Source organism: Danio rerio, chromosome 2 (assembly GCF_049306965.1).
Source record: "Danio rerio strain Tuebingen ecotype United States chromosome 2, GRCz12tu, whole genome shotgun sequence".
Lineage (NCBI taxonomy): Eukaryota > Metazoa > Chordata > Actinopteri > Cypriniformes > Danionidae > Danio > Danio rerio.
The window spans coordinates 24,984,622-25,002,651 of record NC_133177.1 but is presented as its reverse complement, the minus strand read 5'-3'; the positions used below and the strand labels follow the sequence as shown (position 1 = coordinate 25,002,651).

Below are 18,030 nucleotides of genomic sequence, written 5' to 3'. Positions count from 1 at the left end.
CACCGCATAAATCCTAATTGAAATGTGATGTTCTGGCGGGGGAGGGGGTGCTCGAGCTGTCTGATCAGCGGCTCAGCTGAAGTGGGTCCAGCCTGCCAATCGCCTCCCCTGTTGTGCACTGTAGGGATCCGCAGGCTCAAATCTGTTCTGCTTGGACAGTTTCAACGGGCATTTTCCTCTGGCTCGCCCTTTTGTTTCTTCAAATTTTTTTATTTTTTGGTTTGATGTGATCTTCGGATAGTTTTTAAAAGGATTTTATTGTGTATCAAAACATAATTTTGACAATTAACATGTCAGCTGTCTTTCTAAAATCTGTCCACATGGTATTTTCCAAGGACTTTTTCATAAAATGTTTTAATCATAACTTAACCTTTTCTTTATTTCCTCAAATCTTTTGGTATTTTGAGGATTGCTTTTGCTATATTTGGCATTCAGTATATTGGCCCATTTTTAAACCTCTTTAAACACATTACATAATTTCATCACACATAAACCTTTTAATCTTTTTTCCATTTTCTTTTTCCATTTGACACACCAGTAATACTCTTTTCTGCTTTCACATCACTAGGGGAAATAATAGCTTCCACAGCTCAGCCTGTAATTATGCATATTTTATGTTTGCCACTGCTCTTTTTCTTCCGCTAGGCTACGAGAAGTATAACTCTATGCGTGCTGACCCCACCCTGTGTTTCCTGGAGAGGGTGGGCATGCCTGATGCCAAGGCCATCGCTGCTGAGCAGAGGGGAGCGGACATGATGGCAGATGGTGTCGAGGGGTAAGTTTGGCCCAAAATCACAGCCCCAGCAAGAGGGACTCCTGCTCTTTCTATCTCCCTTCCTTTATCCTTCACCCTACTTTTCTTTTGCTGCTTTTCTTTGTTTTCTGTTGCACTCAAAGCATTTTTTTCTTCTTTTTATAGAGAGGAAGAAGACCCAGAGTACAAACCACTTCGAATGTCTTTTAAAGACGATCTAGATGTAAGTTTGAAAATGCATTTATCTTGAGTGTATCCTTTTTTGTTAAAGATCAGATAACATTATTTTCTTTGTCGGCAGGATTTTACAAACTCTCCTTTAGATGATAATAATGACGGGATGGATGGCGAGACGGGAGAAGGTATTTATCTTTTCCAGTTCACAGATGTTGGCCATTTTATTTAAGATTTTAATAGTCTCTGTTTATCATTACTGTTTGTCCACACTCAGCACCTAAGCTTGGTGAGAACGGGAAGCCAGGCAATCTGTACTGGCCACCAGCCTCTGCTCTGACCGCTCGATTGCGCCGCCTCATCACAGCCTATCAGCGCACTCACAAACGTGAGCAACTAAGACAGGAAGCCATGGCTAAACCTGATCGGCGCCGGCGCCGCCCGCGTGATGACATCCTTGCTATGGTAACAGAAGGAGGAGCTTATGTCCCTGATGGAGCAGTGGCATTCATGGCTGATGGAGGGGCCTTCATGGCTAAGGGATCACCTTTCATTCCAGACAGCGCCGCCCTGCTGGCTGATAGTGCAGCTTATTTCAAAGAGCGACGACAGAGGTTAGCTTTCATTTTTGTTTTAGAATGAACAAAAAAATGTTTTTCTCCTTTTAGTTACATCACCTCATTTTAAATTTACCAACGTCTGTTTTCCAGATGGACAAGGCGTGAAGAGGCCGATTTCTACCGTGTGGTATCCACATTCGGTGTAGTTTATGATGTGCACAGACAGTGCTTTGACTGGTCCCAGTTCCGTGCCTTTGCCCGTCTAGACAAGAAGACTGACGAGAGCTTGGAAAAATATTACTGTTCATTTGTGGCCATGTGCAAGCGGGTGTGCCGGATGCCACTTAAATCAGAGACGGGTAAATGTTTTAATATCTTTTGTACATCTCTTGAAGCCTCAAAGAAGTTGTCCTAGAATTTTTTTTTTTTTCTACCGCTTTTTTACGTTTTTTTAGTTGTCCAAAGCTCTATTTTCCTATTTCATAATCCATAGAACGCTAAAGTATAATGCACACTATATTAGTGATAATTATTTTTCATCAGCTAGAAACACTGTTGAAATTTTATATTTAATTGTGCTGTCAATTATATTTAGCACACCTGTAATCTCAAAATGAAAATCTAATCTTCATATTGCATGTTACAATATTGTAATGCCTATATTGATGTGTAAAGTTTTTTTTTCTTGTATTAGTGCTATAGATTGATAAATAGATGGACAGTATTTATTTTTATCTTTTTTTTTTTTTTTAATTTTTATTTATTTTTTTTTATAATGCAACTGGACCTTATCTGTCTGCTTACAGAACTGCCGGACCCGACCATCATCATTGACCCTATTACGGAGGAGCGGGCTTCACGGACACTCTATCGTATTGAGCTGCTGCGGCGGATCAGGGAGCAGGTGTTGCCGCACCCTCTTCTGGAGGAGAGGTTAAGCCTGTGCCAGCCCAGCCCTGACCTCCCGGCCTGGTGGGAGCCTGGACGTCATGACCGAGACCTCCTGCGTGGAGCCGCAAAGCATGGTGTCAGCCGTACCGACTACCACATCCTCAACGACCCAGAGCTGAGCTTCTTGGAGGCCTATCGGAAGTTCACACAGGGCAAAGGTGTGGAACTGCCCGTCATTGTGTCTGATCCTCTCACTCCTCTGACCCTCCCCAAAGACGAAGAGGTGAAGGAAGAGCAGGGAGATGTAACGCTACCCAAAGTGGAGAATGGGAGCATAGAAGATGTTAAAGAAGAGAAATCTGAAGCCTTGTCTCCTAAAAAGGAAGTGAAGAATGAAGAGGACGAAAATGGTTTGGGTCCTAAGCAAGAACCCAAAGAGGAAAAGATGGAAGTGGAGGAGAAGGATGTGACTGAGTTTAAGACCGATGTGGAGCAGGTTTGTCCTGTGGATGGTATGGTTGAGAAGAAGCCAATGGATCAGGAGCCCACAGACACTCTCCCTTCCTCTGAGGACAAGAATGCTCAGGATGAGAAAGAGCTACCCACTGGGAATAAACTGTCTACCGAGAAAGCCTCAGAAGATGAGGAAGAGAAAATGGATGAGGATGACAAATCAGAAAAATCTTCACAAGCTGAAGGTGAATATTAGACCTCATTACTACAAGGATTTTTTTATTACTCCATTTTCATGAAATCCAAAGTAAAAAGGATACATTCTGTGAATGATTATTTCACAAGGGAATATGCTGGAATATCAACACACTTCACCTTCACATAATTCTTGGTAGCACCTCATAAACCTTTAGACCACAGCTCTGCAGAATTTAGCTCCAACCACCTTCAACTCGCACCTACTTAACAGTATCTAGAAGTCTTGAACACCTTGAATAATTGGATCAGCTGTGTTTGACTAGGATTGGAGCAAAACTGTGCAGAGTTGTGGCCCTCCAGTAACGAGTTTGGCACCCATGCTTTAGATCATGGGTCCACCAGTCTCTGTCCTGGAGTGCCGATGTCCATACAGGGTTTAGCTCCAACTTACCTCAACACACCTGCCTGGTTGTTTTAAGCATACCTAGTAAGACCTTGATTAGCTTGTTAACAATTTTGGTGACTCCTGCTTTAGATGGTCAAGTTTGTTTCAGTTTTGTGTGCTAAAAGATCATTTTAATTTGCAGTCGGAGCTTTATCTGAAAGGAAGAACTTTGATGAGGAGAGCAATGCCTCCTTGAGCACAGCCCGTGATGAGACCAATGAGACTAGAGACTGCTTTAGTGTTGATGATGTGGAGCCATCGGCCTCTCAGATGTTCAGTGAACGCTCACTCTTCTCTTTCTGGCCAAAGGTTAGACTTTCTTTTTTTCATTTTCAATTAATTTCTTGTCTTTGTGGTCAATTAAATGTCTTTTAGAAGAAGGTTTTACGTGTATACATGTGCTTGCATTTCCCATCTTTATCAAAGGAATATTGGTTTGCCACAAAAGTGATTAAAAGATGAATCAAGTCAAGGCTGGAGCTTTGAGCAAACCAAGGATATAATGCATGTGAAAAGACTACTGATAGCTGCCACATGTTTTGTCATTATTAAGAAGGCAAAACTGCTAGATCCTTTACACATTAAACTGGAGCTAAAATGGAGAAAACAAGTTACCGAGTGTACCCTCTAGCTGATTATGCATGCATACACGCGCACACGCCTGCTTACACTCTTCTGTGTTTGTACTTCAGGACAGGGTAATGATCAATCGAATGGACAACATCTGTGAAGCGGTCATGAAGGGCAAGTGGCCTTCCAACAGGAGGCAGTTCTTTGACTTCCCAGGCCTGTTGCCTGGCTACAGCTCCATGGCGACAGAAAGCCCCCTACAGAGGCGGAGTTTGGGTGATCTCTCACTGGTGGGTCAGACCAGCTACAGTGGAAGTGAAGACCTCACCATGTCACCACAGGTCAACAAGGCAAGTCCCACCCTTAACCTAAAGTGCTTCACCCTGTGACTCTCTGAGTGTCAGAACATCCTTTTGTATTATGTATTATTAATGATCAGTTTTACACAGTTAAAAATTTATCCCTATTAAACACATCCCTTCATTCTTTAGGATGATGCTTTGAGTCTGTCAGTTCCCCGACAGCGCAGACGCAGGAGAAGGAAAATAGAGATTGAGGCTGAGCGTGCTGCCAAGCGCAGGAACCTGATGGAAATGGTTGCTCAGCTGCGAGAATCTCATGCAGAAGGCCAGGCTCAGGCCATAGATCTGACCAAGGCTCTGCACAGCGTGTCCTCCTCGTCATCCGCCTCGGCCTTCCCTGGAGCCATGGCCTCCTCCGCAACCCTGAAAGCACAGATGGAGCTGCTACAACCGGGTGCTTCCTCCAGACCCAGGGCCAACGGCTCACTACTTGACACTGAACTCCCCAACCGGAGAAAGAGAGGTCGCAGGAAAAATGTGGAGGGGTTGGAACTGCTCTTTATGGGGAACAAGAGAGGACAGCTCAGTGCGGTTCGTATCCTGTTCAAATGTGATATTTGTGTTGTGGCGTTATCATTGCATTTCTTTTTCTCATTTCCTGCTCTTTTTCTTTTTGCTTCAACAGGAGCTTTCTGACGGGACCAAAGCTTTTGTGGATGGACGGACACATTTAGCGATGCCGTCTCCTGCACAGAAGGCCTCTGGTGAAGGTCTAGATGAGGGAAGTCTTCAAGGAGAAGATGGATCCAGCACTAAGGACCTGCGGGAATGGCTTAGACAACACCCCACATACACCATGGATATGCCTGGATACGTACCAGTGAGTGCAGTTCTTTGTGCCATCCAGCCTTTTCTGTTGGCTGATGTGGGATTGTCCTGTGTCATATGCAAATTATCTAACAGAGTTCTCTTATCTTTTAGAAGAATGAGGACCTCCTCCTCTCGCAGTTTGCCAAGCCTAAACAAAAGAGGCACAGATGCCGCAATCCCAACAAGATCGACATTAACACGCTGACCGGGGAGGAGAGGGTCCCTGTTGTTAACATAAGGAATGGAAGAAAGGCAAGTCTTAATTAGAAATTTACAGTTTTTTTTTTTTTCACTTTTTATATTGTTTATACTGACTGTAACCTTTATAACTTGTTTGACTACAGATGGGTGGAGCCATGGCCCCTCCAATGAAGGATTTACCACGCTGGCTAGTTGAAAATCCAGAGTATGCCATAGCCCCAGACTGGACAGATATTGTGAAGCAGTCGGTGGGTCTTTTTTTTTTTTTTTTGGATGTTTTTTATCTGAATTTCATAATGTATTGTATTAGTAAAATTAATGTACACATCTTAGTCTTTGAACTCTACTAATACTTTAATTGTGTTTTATTTTTGTCTATAGGGTTTTCTGCCAGAGTCTATGTTTGACCGTCTTCTGACGGGGCCAGTGGTCAGAGAGGAGGGTGTCCGCCGCAGGGGCAGGAGACCCAAAGCAGAGATCGCCAAGGCCACAGCAGCAGCGCAGGCAGCAGCAGCAGCAGCGGCAGCAGCCACCACGTCCGGTGTTAATCCTCTGCTGATGAACGGGCTGTTTGGAAGTATGGACCTGACCAGTTTGCAGGGTCTGCAGAACCTCCAGAGCCTCCAGCTGGCAGCTGGCCTTATGGGCTTTCCTACTGCTCTTGGTGGTGGCGCAGACGCCAAACATGCAGCGGCCATGCTTCCCCTCATGCTTCCTGGAATGGGTGGCCTCCCTAACATGTTCAGTCTGGGTAGTCTCTTTGGAGGAAACCTGGCTGCAGCGGCGACAGCCACCAATGGTGCTTCCAGCACAGAACAGGCTGAATCTGAGGAGAATTCCAAGCCGAAGACAGACGAGGAGACCAAGGGAGAAGGAGATGAGAAGGAAGAAAAGCAAGCCGAGAAATCGTCTGAAACTGTAGAGTCTGCAGATGCTACTGGTGATGCTGCAGCGCTCAATGCAGCCGCCGCCGCTGCTGCTGCTGGTATGTCTACAGGGACGCTGGCCTTCAACCCTTTCCTGCTGTCCACTATGGCGCCAGGTCTCTTCTACCCATCCATGTTTTTACCTCCCAGCCTCGGTGGCCTGGCCATCCCAGGCTTCCCTCAAGCTTCTCTCGCTGACCTCCAGAGCGCTGTGTCCGGGGCCTTAGGAGCCACTGGCGAGGACAAGGAGTCCGACAAAGGGCCCCGCACAAATCAGGACCCAAATGCCTCAGTGGCTGATGTGGAAACTGCTGACAACACACTTGAAGACAGTGACTCAGAGGAGAGCCAGAACAAGACTGCTGATTCATCAGTACTGGATGATGACCTGGCAGGCCCAGCAGAGGAAATGGACTCCATGGAGGGTGGAATGGATGATGAGGACGACGACGACGACGATGATGATGATGACCCTGCTGATGAGGATGACAAAAGTGACTGAATAAAAAAAAAAACTGAATCAGGCCTTCTAACATTTCCCCAGGGCTGAGGAGACGCTGACTGAACTCTGACAGGATGTTAGTCCAGTTGTTTACATGCCAACACTATCCAAAACACTTTGGTTTTTGTTGACAGGTAACGTTAAGAGGGAAGCAAATACGCTGTCTCTGTAACCATTAGCATAGCCAGGGATGATGCAAACCGACGTAGAGTTGTGCGGCTGTCAAAAGGGTGTTTTTTGTTTTATTTTATATTTTCCATGTTTCTTTTGTTGTTGTTTTTCTTGAAGTCTTCGGCACTGTGTGGGTGCCTTCTAGATGAGATGGAAATTTCCTGAATATTATAGGAATTAATCGTTCCGATAGTGCTATGCTGCTCTCTTTATTTTATTTTTTGTCCTCTCTCTCTCCCTCTCTCTCTCTTGTTGATATTGTAACAATGAGTAGCATCTCGTAATATTCAGTGGTGTACAATTTAACGGCATTAAGACTCTCCGCTGCTGAGGAAGAATCGTGGTTTTCGTTGTACTGTTCTGCTGAGAGGAGCGAGCAAAGTTCTCACATATCATAGTCTACACTCGTACTGTTCCCAGTCTCTCACACTGACAATCCAAACGGGTGAGGAGACCTCTCAACCTGTGGAGACAGCAATAACGAAGGCAGCTTTTGAATGTTCAATTTTACTCTTCTGGACTTAACACCGGAAAGTGTGAAAAAGCGATATGAAATAAATTACTGCAGTCAAATTGTCTCATTGTATCCATGTTAATGCACTGGTGTAAGAATAAAATCAGGTACCTTTATCTATTTGAATGGACTTTTGTTACTTTAGCCACAAAGCTGAACAGCATTACCTCAATTCTAACTAGCCTTGAAGTTTACAAACATAAATGTTGTAAATTGTTTTGTTTTTTTCTTTTGTGAGTGTCTTTTTTTTTTTTCTTCTTTTTGGTTTTTATTTTGAAACCATCATGTATGATGAACTGTATAAATTGCTGCCAACTGTAGTAATGATGCTTTTAATAAAAGTGACTCACAATATTCGCCTAGGAAACCAAAACCTTGTTTGTGTAGCTCTGTGGGGGATGTCGGATAGCATTTTTTTTTTTTTTTTTGACAATTAAACTTTTATATATTTAACACAATAAATTCACATTTACATCTGTTTGATCTCTCAAACTATATGAATTGGCTCGCCAAATGTGAACTACTGTACTTCAGTTTCAAACCTTAAAGCTAAATACACTTTTAAAAAGCCGAACTGTGTGCTAGAAGTGTCGTACAGTAGCACTGCATGACCTGGTTGCCGGGGAATGAGTGGCTCCGACAGGCCTGTTTACTCTAGCCATCATAAACACCATCAGTCCTGTGGAGCGGCTGACATAACGCGCTCCGACAGGACGAGAGGACATGGCAGGGGCTCTCTGTCCGCTCCAGTAGCCAGCCATTATGAGCCTAACGCCTGGAACAAGCCTTTTCCCCCCGCCTCTCTCGACAGACATCTTTCATAATTGCACTTTCCGATGAAGTGGCTCGTGAAATCCATAGGTCTCGTGTGCACCCAGCATGCCGCTCTTGGCAGGAGTTGGAGTTTGAGATTTGGACAGGAGGTGCTCGTGCAAGGAGTTGTCAAAATGATGCCTTTTATTGTTGCCGTGGAAGTCCTGAGGTGTTAATGTACGATAATTGACTATTTGGATGCTGGAAATGTTGTTTCCTTGTAAATAACAGGCGAACTGCTGTTGAGTAGATTTTGGTAGCTTCCTGTTTTTAATGAAGAGCGAGTTCTGGTGTTGTCAGTGCGGTTTTTGTGGCAGTGCAAATCGTCTGCGGTTCCTAGTCATTATGTGCCATCTTGACACATGGCGCAGTCGCTCGCGGAGGGCTAGTCATCGTGCCGCCCCAAACCACTGACTGCTGGGTGTGAAGTCTGTCATTGGCGAGGAGGCAGGTTGTGGTTCACCACTGAGCGTCAAACATGGCAACACAGCACAGTTCAGTAACGCTAGGCCGCTGGGATTAGAGCTGGCAGATTCCCCCTGGGAGAGGCCCTTTCGTGGGAAGGCCAGACTTGATGCTTTCGTTTGCCAATGCTGTACTTTTGTAGACCATCCCAACAATGAAAGCGTAAAACTGTATACGAGCTCATATCAGAAAACTAATGTACTGTAGGTTTTCCACTGATTCAACAACTCTGCGCTACTTTTTGCGATGTTGTTTTTAATGATCGCTTTTTTAAAAAAAGTAGTTTTTGCTTTATATTTCACTAAATAAGGGTTTATTTGTGTTATTAGCCATTCATCCACATTTCTCATCTTCCCCAGAGCAGTGCTTATTATGCTGCGGATATTATAACACTATGCAAATTAATGTTTACATGTGGGGCGACAATGTTAACGCTTGTTATGCACTTTGAACCCTTACTAGCCACCTATAAATGTGCACAAACAAAGCTTGAGCACACCTGATAGAATGCATGTAATTAGTATTGAAAACAGAAATTCTGTAGTTCATTTAGGCTGCGTTTATGCTGCATGGTTCATGACCGAATTCTGTTTTTTTTTTTTTTTTTCTCCTATGGGGTCAAAAATCTGATACGGCCCATGTATGTGTAAGAAGGAAAAAAAATCGCATAGATTCCGATTTACTCAAATCAGATTTAGACCTTATTCATATGTGGAAATTTATCCACGCATCATTAAAAACCATAGCGAATGACATCAACTCTGACGCTTTCATTTCAGAACAGACTTTAGCAGAGTCCCAAAACTTTAATCCCATACTGTAGGATTACAAGGCTTTTATATTGTCAAGTAGCACAAGTATTTACACATGTTAACGAGAGAGAGCTAGAGCGTAACATATAAACTTGCATACATCACATGCATAAATTAAGCCATGGACATCACACTAAGATGCCTACTGGTTTAAAAAGACCTATTTTAAAAGAAGATGGCAAAATGAGAACTTTTCTGTCATAATTATAGTAAAACAACTCAAAAAGAATTTAAAAAATGAAACCCTGCTCTTTTATTATCAGCTGTAAGTCAGTGCCCGCTCTTTTTTTTTTTTTTTTTCTTCTTCTTTTCTGGTCATTGCATCTTTTTCATGTGCTGTGTAAATGCAGACAATTAGATACGATTAAAGAAGACGTAAGCTGGTCATCAAACAAAAAAAAAATGGATACAGTTACAATATCGGAATTGACCATCAAGATATGCAGTGTAACTGCAGCTTTGGTTAGTTCTCGTTTTTGGGCCGTTTGGTGACTTTTCAGTCATCCTTTTCAGACATGTCTTTCAGCCTATTGTATCCGAGATCTTGTCCTTTCGGTCATAACCCAAAGCTCATGACCATAGGTGAGAGTAGGAACGTAGTTTGACTGGTAAATTGAGAGCTGGAACAGCGGGCTGGAACATTGACTGTATTACAGCTGCCGATTCGCCGATCTGCCTGTCAGTCTCACCTTTCATCCTTCCCTCACTTGAACAAAACCCCAAGATACTTGAACTCCACCTGGTGTATGGACCTGTAGAGATGGCAAGGCACCTTTTTCTGGTAGAGCACCATGGCTTCGGACTTGAAGGTGCCTTTTCAGGCATCCTTCATCTTAATAGTGACATACAGTCTAAACAGTCTCTTGGCCCCAATCCTACCCCTTTGCCCTTATCCCTCCCCCTCGTTTTGCGTGTTCACGTAAAGGGGCAGGGGTGTCCCAATTCACCTTAGCTTGAAGGTGTAGGGTTAAGGGGAAGAGCTAGATAACCCTTGAAACAGATTTTTCAGGGCCACACTCGAAACCTAGGACAAAAAATTCCCAGAATACACCATCTACAATGGCAGCATGGCTGCACACGAAAGTCAGGAGATGCACAAATTAGTATTTTTTGTCATGTTTCAATACATTCATAATGGTGTTCTTGTTTTGCTGCCATGCTTTAAAACAAACGCTAAGATAAAAACAGCTAAATTTGGTTATCTATAATCCTTAATATAATAACTCTTGTAAGTTATAGCAGTCCAACAACATACTTTTACATCTGACACTCGAATACCTTGTCAGAAAAGTCTAGTGGGTGTGAATGACCTATATACAGTGTTTGGTATAACGTCATTGTTGTTTTTGTGTGTTTATAGATGAATATGGCCACTGTGTAAACGCAAAGTACAGTTACGATCTTATTGCCACATTATATCGTTGTGATGTATATCACCTTCAGTGATTTCCTGAAAATAAATAACAAAAAAAATGCAACTGGAATAACTACAGTGATTGTCAATCTCATATGAAGCAAGAGTATGCGATGACATAATGATGACGTGTGCAGTTAAGTGAATGTAAAAATAATAGATTTTGTTGATTGTGTGCTTTTGTAACGCTGCCGGTCCTACGCCACCCAACCCGCTCCGAGCTGGTATCGAATCGGCGACATTTCGCATGGGAGTCGGTTGCTCTACCAAGAAGGCTAAAGACTGTGGCCTCTAGCGTCCGTCACTAGAGCACCTTTAGAGGTCAGAGGAGTGAGGTGTACCTGCACAGCACCTACTAGCTGGCCTCCGTTACACTTTCATTCAATTGAAAGCGTAAACAAACTGTAATTTAAAGGATTAGATTCCTTTAAAATGTTTTAGTTATTTATTGGTCGACTAATACTGGTAAATAAATGTCTGTGAAAGCTGAAGGTTATATATGCATATGTGTGTATCTTTCCTGTTTCTTTCGATCTTTTATGTAATTAATTTTTGTTCTTAATCTCAACTGACATTTTTAATTCATAAATAGCCTATAGCGCATTGGGGGCCGTTTTATCTTTAAAGCCAAACGATTAATCCTATTTTGGCCATGTACAGTATGTTCGGGGTCTGAATCGCAGACCGCAAGAATCAATGACCCAAGACATCAGGGTGCGACTAATCAAAATGAGCTAATATTACACAATTCAGCTAATTGGTCGAAGCTCTGTAATGAGAGCAGTTTATTAGCAATCATGACAGTTTTTTTACTTTTTTTTTCTATAGTTTATTAACAAGAACAAGCATACAGTTTCGATAGATAGATAGATAGATAGATAGATAGATAGATAGATAGATAGATAGATAGATAGATAGATAGATAGATAGATAGATAGATAGATAGATAGATAGATAGAATGAATCATGTAGTCTGCAGATTTGTCTACTGCACATCAATGATGCAAATCTCACGAGTCTGGCCATTCTCTGGCATCAACAAGGCATTTGCGCCCACAGAACTGCCACTCACTGGATATTTTCTCTGTTTCCGACCGTTTTCTATTAACCCTAGAGATGGTTGTGTGTAAAAATCTCAGTAGATCAGCAATTTCTGAATTACTGAGACCAGCCCGTCAGGCACCAACAACCATGTCACGTTCAGTCACACATTTCTTCCCTATTCTGATGCCCGGTTTGACCTGCAGCAGATTGTCTTGTCTAGTTACTGCCATGTGATTGGCAGACTAGAAATTTGCTTTAAGGAACCAATGGACAGGTGTACATAATAAAGTGGCCAGTTTATGTGTATATTAAATGGATATCATTTCTAAAAGTATATCGTGAGTTTTTGAAAGATCCTCTTAACTTCCCGTACATTTACTAAGCACTGTTCAGTTTCATTCCTACGTTTTTTTTTTGTATGATTTATATATTATATTTTTTGTATATATTCAGAGTAGAGCCTGCAGGCCTTTAAGCACGTGGATGTCGTACACCGTATACAGTTTCCGCGTTCATGATTCCAGGAGTTACAGATCGTCTCTCCCTCCGGCCTCCCCGTGGAAACCACCCAGCCAGAGAGTCTAAAACTACTGTTTTCTTCAAATGTCAGCCTCTGGCCAGCTGATCCTCATTCGGAGCCAATAAACATGTCATTTCCAGCTGGAGTTGGCCGGACCGCCTGTCGCTGCTGCTTTCCGATAAAGAGCGATCTGCGGTCGCCTTGACGACCCGGTGCCTCGTCGTCTTGGCTCCATGATTGATCACAGTGTCCCGCGCCGGTGACACCGGCAGGAGGAGGGACGCGGTCAGATGCGGCGTCGATGTCCTTCTCCTCGGCTGAGGGGGTTTAAAACTGTCAGGCGCGCTTACACCTCCTGCTTCCCCCGGAGACGGATGTGTCGTGCGTGACATTGAGGCCGAGAGCAGAGCATCAATCGCGGGCTGGGTGATGAGTGTCATGCCGACTGCGCGCCCCGTCGCCTGGCCTGCTTCTGCGGCACTTGTGCTCGCTCTCACTCACCAGTGCAAACAGATGTCAACTCAAAACTAGCGACAGCCTCAAGTGGAAACGAGCGAGGAATAAAAATATAAATGTACTTATACAGGGAGAGTTCTGCCCAAAATCATACGATTTAGTTTGGTTTCCTTCACGGGCTTCAGCGGCTTATACTGAGGTAAGAGCTCCATAAAAAACCCGCTGTAAAATTCCATGAATTATTGTCTGTCTGTGGAGATTATATTGACCCGAAAATCATTTTCCCTGATAGCATTTTATGGTTTTAATCATCTGTTTAGAGTCAGAACTAAATGCCAGATTTGCGAATGAAGGAATCTATGATCTAATTTGTCAGACGGGTTTGCAGAAAGGTCTGGATTCATTTAGGCAGTTTTACTGCACCAAAATGACCAACAGATTAGTTACAATTTACCCTGATGTTGCATTTGCATAACACTGTGTCCACTCTTTAAAACTGTCTGTTCCAAAAAATAAACCTAGGTTCCCCAAATAAACCTTTATTAATTTCTTGTAAGAAACATGTTCAAATACAATTTCCAGTCTTAAAGGAAAAGTTCATCCAAAAATACAAATTTACTCACCCAAGTGGTTCCAAACCTTTGAGTTTTGTCAATCTGTAAAACACGAAAGAAAATATTTTGACGAAAAATGAAAACGTGTTACCCTTTTGGAAAAAGAAAAACCATGGAGGTCAATGTTTAGGAAGAAGTAAAGGGTGAGTAAATGATGGCAGAATTTTCATTTTTGAGTGAACTATCCCTTGAACCTTTTGAAAAATGAAAAGATTACATTGAAAATAAGAGACCTTTATGTTTAAGAATGTCACTGATTGTTTTGTTTTTTAACGCAGTTTGGGCATTCATTTACATGCCACTCTGGGGCATGAAAACATGTTTTTTATGTTTATATCATTAGAATTTCTAAGTAAACAACAACAATAATAATGTTGAATTGCACAAGTGTATGCATTATTATATACAGGGATTGGAAAATGAAAATGAAACGCCTGATTTTTAGGGTCTCCTCTTGCAGCCAATACCGCAAAAATTGGCAATGAAATATAAATCCTACACGGTAGCCAGAGAGATTTTGACCTATCCTTTTTGAAGAAAAGTGGCCAGGTCACTGCATGCTGTTGGTGGAGGTAAATGTTTCTTGACTTGCTTAATAATATTTAGCCCTGGTGGCTGTGCAGGCCATGGGAGATGTTCAACTTCACTTTCATGTTTATCAAACCATTCTGTCATCAGTCTTGCTTTGTGTATTTGTGCATGATCTTCCTGATATACAGCAACACCTGTAGGACGTCTGAACCATTGGGTGCACATGCTCCTCCTGAATGGTCCTGTAGTTTTTGGCAGTGACTCACTCATCTAACACAAGTATTTGGCCTAGGGAATGAAATGATATTGCAGCCCAAGCTGATCCACCCCAGACTTCACACTGGACATGGAAGTCTGCGTGGTTCCGTTTTTTGGGGCTTCTCCACTGTGATTTCCCTGGATGTGGGAAAGACGGTGATGGTGGACTCATCAGACAACAATGCATGTTTAACATTATCCACAGCGCAAGATTTTTTACTTCTAGAACCATTGAAACTGATGTTTGGCATTGGCACGAGTGACCAAAGGTTTGGTTGTAGCAGCCTGGCTATGTATATGCTCCTGACGTACAGTTTTGGTGGAAACATGAGAGTTGAGGTGCACGTTTAATTCTGCAATGATTTGAGCAGCTGTGGTTTTATGTTTTTTCGAATACAATCTGGGTTAGCACCCAGACATCTTTTTCAGACAGCTTCCTCATATACTCCTGTTGGACGTGGTTCATCCTTCTTGGTGGAATGCTGACATTACCCTGGAAATCGTGGCTCTTGATAAATCACAAAAGTCGCTTTTCCACTATCGTGCTGAACCATTCTTTATGCTGAATCATTCCTTTTTATGCTAAGCTGGACCAGACAGCATGGATACGGTTTCATTTTCCACTGTTGTGCTGCGACAAAGCTCTTTGGAACGTTACATAAAACGCATCAGCAGTTGTCTTGGTAACGCAAAGTAAACAGCTCCCTTTGTTGTTCATTTCAATTTAAATAAAAGCCAAAACTATTTTTTTCATGTTCATGTGCAAAAGTAACCGTGTGACTAAGCACTGTTATGCCGTTCTCTCGTATAGGGGTGCTAAATATAGCTTTAAGTCACAAAATGTAATGTGATTATTGAAAATGATAAGAGGGGAAATAAATAATACATTTCAAATTTCCGCACAACAGAAAAATAAACAATGACAATGCAACAATAATAGTGTATTTGTATTATTGTGGCAAAAATATATTTTTGGACAGGCCTTGTCAAAAGTAAGCTTCTTCTTCTGGTAAAAGCATTTTCACTAATACAAAAACATAGAACTTACTTTTTTTTCATTTTTAACAATCAATCAAATTGCACAGCGGTTTTATATCAAAAGTTGATCATGATGTAAAATATGCTACATTTTGACAGTAAAATAACCATTAAAGTGATGGCTGTTATTTCTTTTAGTGTTGAAACATTAAATAAGGAATGCATCAAGTGAAATAATAACGAATATGAAATAACACACCACATATCAGGATATAAGGCATAGAAGTGAAGTTTATTCATAAACTAATTTCGAGAGGATCACGTGCTTATGATTGAACACGGCTGGTTCCGCATTAGCATGTATGATCCACCAATCAGGCCATTCCTAAACCACTGTAAAGAACCAGGGTTTTTTTTTCACTACAGTCATCTTCAATTTGAAGAATCCCCCTTCCACCCCTACCCTTTTCCTCCATAGGGCGGCACGGTGGCCCAGTGGTTAGCACTGTTGCCTCACAGCAAGAACGTCACCGGTTCTAGTCCCTTAACAAGCCGGTGGTTGTTTCTGTGCGTAGTTTGGATGTTCTTCCCCTGTTTGCGTGGGTTTTCTTATGGGGGGGGGGGTTGAAAAGTCAACTGAGTCGAAGTTGAAAAGTCAGTAAATCACGACTGAGAGCAGAAAAATCACGTCACTTCAGTTGTGTCTCTTTTGATTCTCAAATCAAATGAAAGCAGAGGCGGGGTTTCTGTTGCGGTGACAGCAGTGTTTGTGTTGTCAAGACAACTACAGAGACTTTTGAAGATAGAGGAGTGACTAGCGGTCACTGTTTTGAGTAATCCAGAGCTTTATGACTTTACAAATCTTGAATATAACAATATTATTTAATATTACAATTAAATTAATATCAGCAGTAACACTCGCACACAATACGCATCTGATTCAGTCATTGCCTAGTGACATAAAAAGCGCACCACACTTTTTTCTCTTGTCAACAAAAAAGGCATTGCGGTGCACCTTGCATTATTGGATCGTTAAATCGCGTTCGGTGTGATCGGCCCATAAATACTGCAAGCAAACACAGCGCATCCAAACACTAAATTTTTACTTTTCTTTATAAACTTGTATCAGAGCTGCAGCAATGGTTTGTCTGTTTGTCATCGGTTGATGGACGCCTAGTTACGAGAGACGGCAAAAAAAATGTTGAAGGAAACCCTGCTCTCCCGCTTGTCAGGTCAGAAAAACAACACATGTGAAAATGAGTGCCGTATAGTGGCAGTGAGGAGATTGTAAATAAAAAGGATGTAAGGTTGTCGCCAGAGTGGCTTTTGGTTTATTCTCTTGTGCATCTCAGCCACTAGCTCCCCATCTGAAAGATTTTTTAGCATCGGGGAAATGTAGTCATTAAGCTTCACAATTTGTATTGTTGCAATACTTATTTGAATAAGGATGGTTAGTTCTTTTACTTGAAAGCTTAGATTTGGTTATTATAATTTGTCTTGTTTACAGAGTTTGAGGTTTACTGTATCATTATTTGTATCATTATGGCCATCAGGCTGCTCAAATTTAGCCATGAAACCAACAGCACTTTCAGTTTCTTTCATGGATCCATGTGAACAGAGATTGTTTTGACAATGTTGTCTTCTGCAAGTGAAAATATTCAAATATGCAAAAGAAAAATGCTTCAGTAAACGTAAATGGAACCTGACAGTGAAAACAGTAAGGCCTAAAAATGTTAACGTTTTAAAATGGTTTTCATAGTGTAAGTCTTTGGTAACAATAATGTTATTATTGCCTTATAAGCTACAAAAATGAAAACAGTGATGCCATAGCCATGCATTTTATGTGTTCAGTCGGCATCAGCAAGTATTTGACAACAAAAACAACAGTGTCGGACTACGGAAGCGTATGTGTGTAGTGTTATTTTACACTGTACACAAAATGGAGAAAATTGTTCTAGTAGATATAAAAGATGACACTCAAGCCCCAGACTTCTTTTACACCTGTGCATGTAAAAATGCGCATTTTCAGTAGAGGTGTCTTGATCCTTGTTGCTTCCCTGTGCTTGTCACACACTTGAGATGAAGACGGATTGCTCTGCTCAGTTATGACTCATCAGAAGCCTTGTTGACCGAAGCCAGTGTCTGTGAGCTGTGTGGCCCCAGAGACGGGCAGTATTTCACTGTGAAATTAAATGCTCCTGCGCTACACAAACACCTTCATTATGCCTCGTTCACCCAAGAAGATTTGTTGCAGAATGTTTTGCTTTACTTCGGCTAAAATAGGGGTGAAGGAGAGAAAGGAACAACCTAATACATAGCATTTTCTCATCTCTGAGAGAAATTTGATAAAGGGGTTATCCAGAGTGTTTTTAAGGCTCGATTGTGCATATGGGCTACGAAACAATGCTCATGCTTTATTTGTAAGAAAAAAAAAAACACGTTATTAATAATTTTTAAATTTTATACTGCTACTCTGCTAACATGAAAATCAGATTTCACGGTCTCTCCAAAGGCCCGCCCTCAGTGGGCTCTGATTGGTCAGCTTACCTGATATTTTTGATTTGCAGATTAACTCCACATCACCAGGAAATGTC

At 42.0% G+C, this 18,030-nt stretch overlaps 1 protein-coding gene and 1 long non-coding RNA gene across 2 annotated transcripts in view; both read left to right on the top strand.

The window, feature by feature from the left end:
• chd7 (chromodomain helicase DNA binding protein 7) overlaps window positions 1–7,904 on the top strand; it is a 55,344-nt gene extending 47,440 nt beyond the window's left edge. The window contains exons 26-38 of the mRNA XM_692864.9: window positions 646–775; window positions 920–977; window positions 1,056–1,116; window positions 1,206–1,542; window positions 1,639–1,847; window positions 2,295–3,077; window positions 3,618–3,784; window positions 4,168–4,395; window positions 4,537–4,938; window positions 5,033–5,227; window positions 5,329–5,469; window positions 5,562–5,666; window positions 5,800–7,904. Coding sequence (XP_697956.4) covers window positions 646–775; window positions 920–977; window positions 1,056–1,116; window positions 1,206–1,542; window positions 1,639–1,847; window positions 2,295–3,077; window positions 3,618–3,784; window positions 4,168–4,395; window positions 4,537–4,938; window positions 5,033–5,227; window positions 5,329–5,469; window positions 5,562–5,666; window positions 5,800–6,846 — 3,863 coding nt within the window. The 3' untranslated portion in view covers window positions 6,847–7,904. The remainder of the gene's footprint in view (window positions 1–645; window positions 776–919; window positions 978–1,055; window positions 1,117–1,205; window positions 1,543–1,638; window positions 1,848–2,294; window positions 3,078–3,617; window positions 3,785–4,167; window positions 4,396–4,536; window positions 4,939–5,032; window positions 5,228–5,328; window positions 5,470–5,561; window positions 5,667–5,799) is intronic.
• A 4,508-nt stretch (window positions 7,905–12,412) lies between these two features.
• LOC141378051 (uncharacterized) overlaps window positions 12,413–18,030 on the top strand; it is a 91,304-nt gene continuing 85,686 nt past the window's right edge. Inside the window, exon 1 of the long non-coding RNA XR_012391491.1 lies at window positions 12,413–13,254. This is a non-coding gene — a long non-coding RNA (uncharacterized lncRNA). The remainder of the gene's footprint in view (window positions 13,255–18,030) is intronic.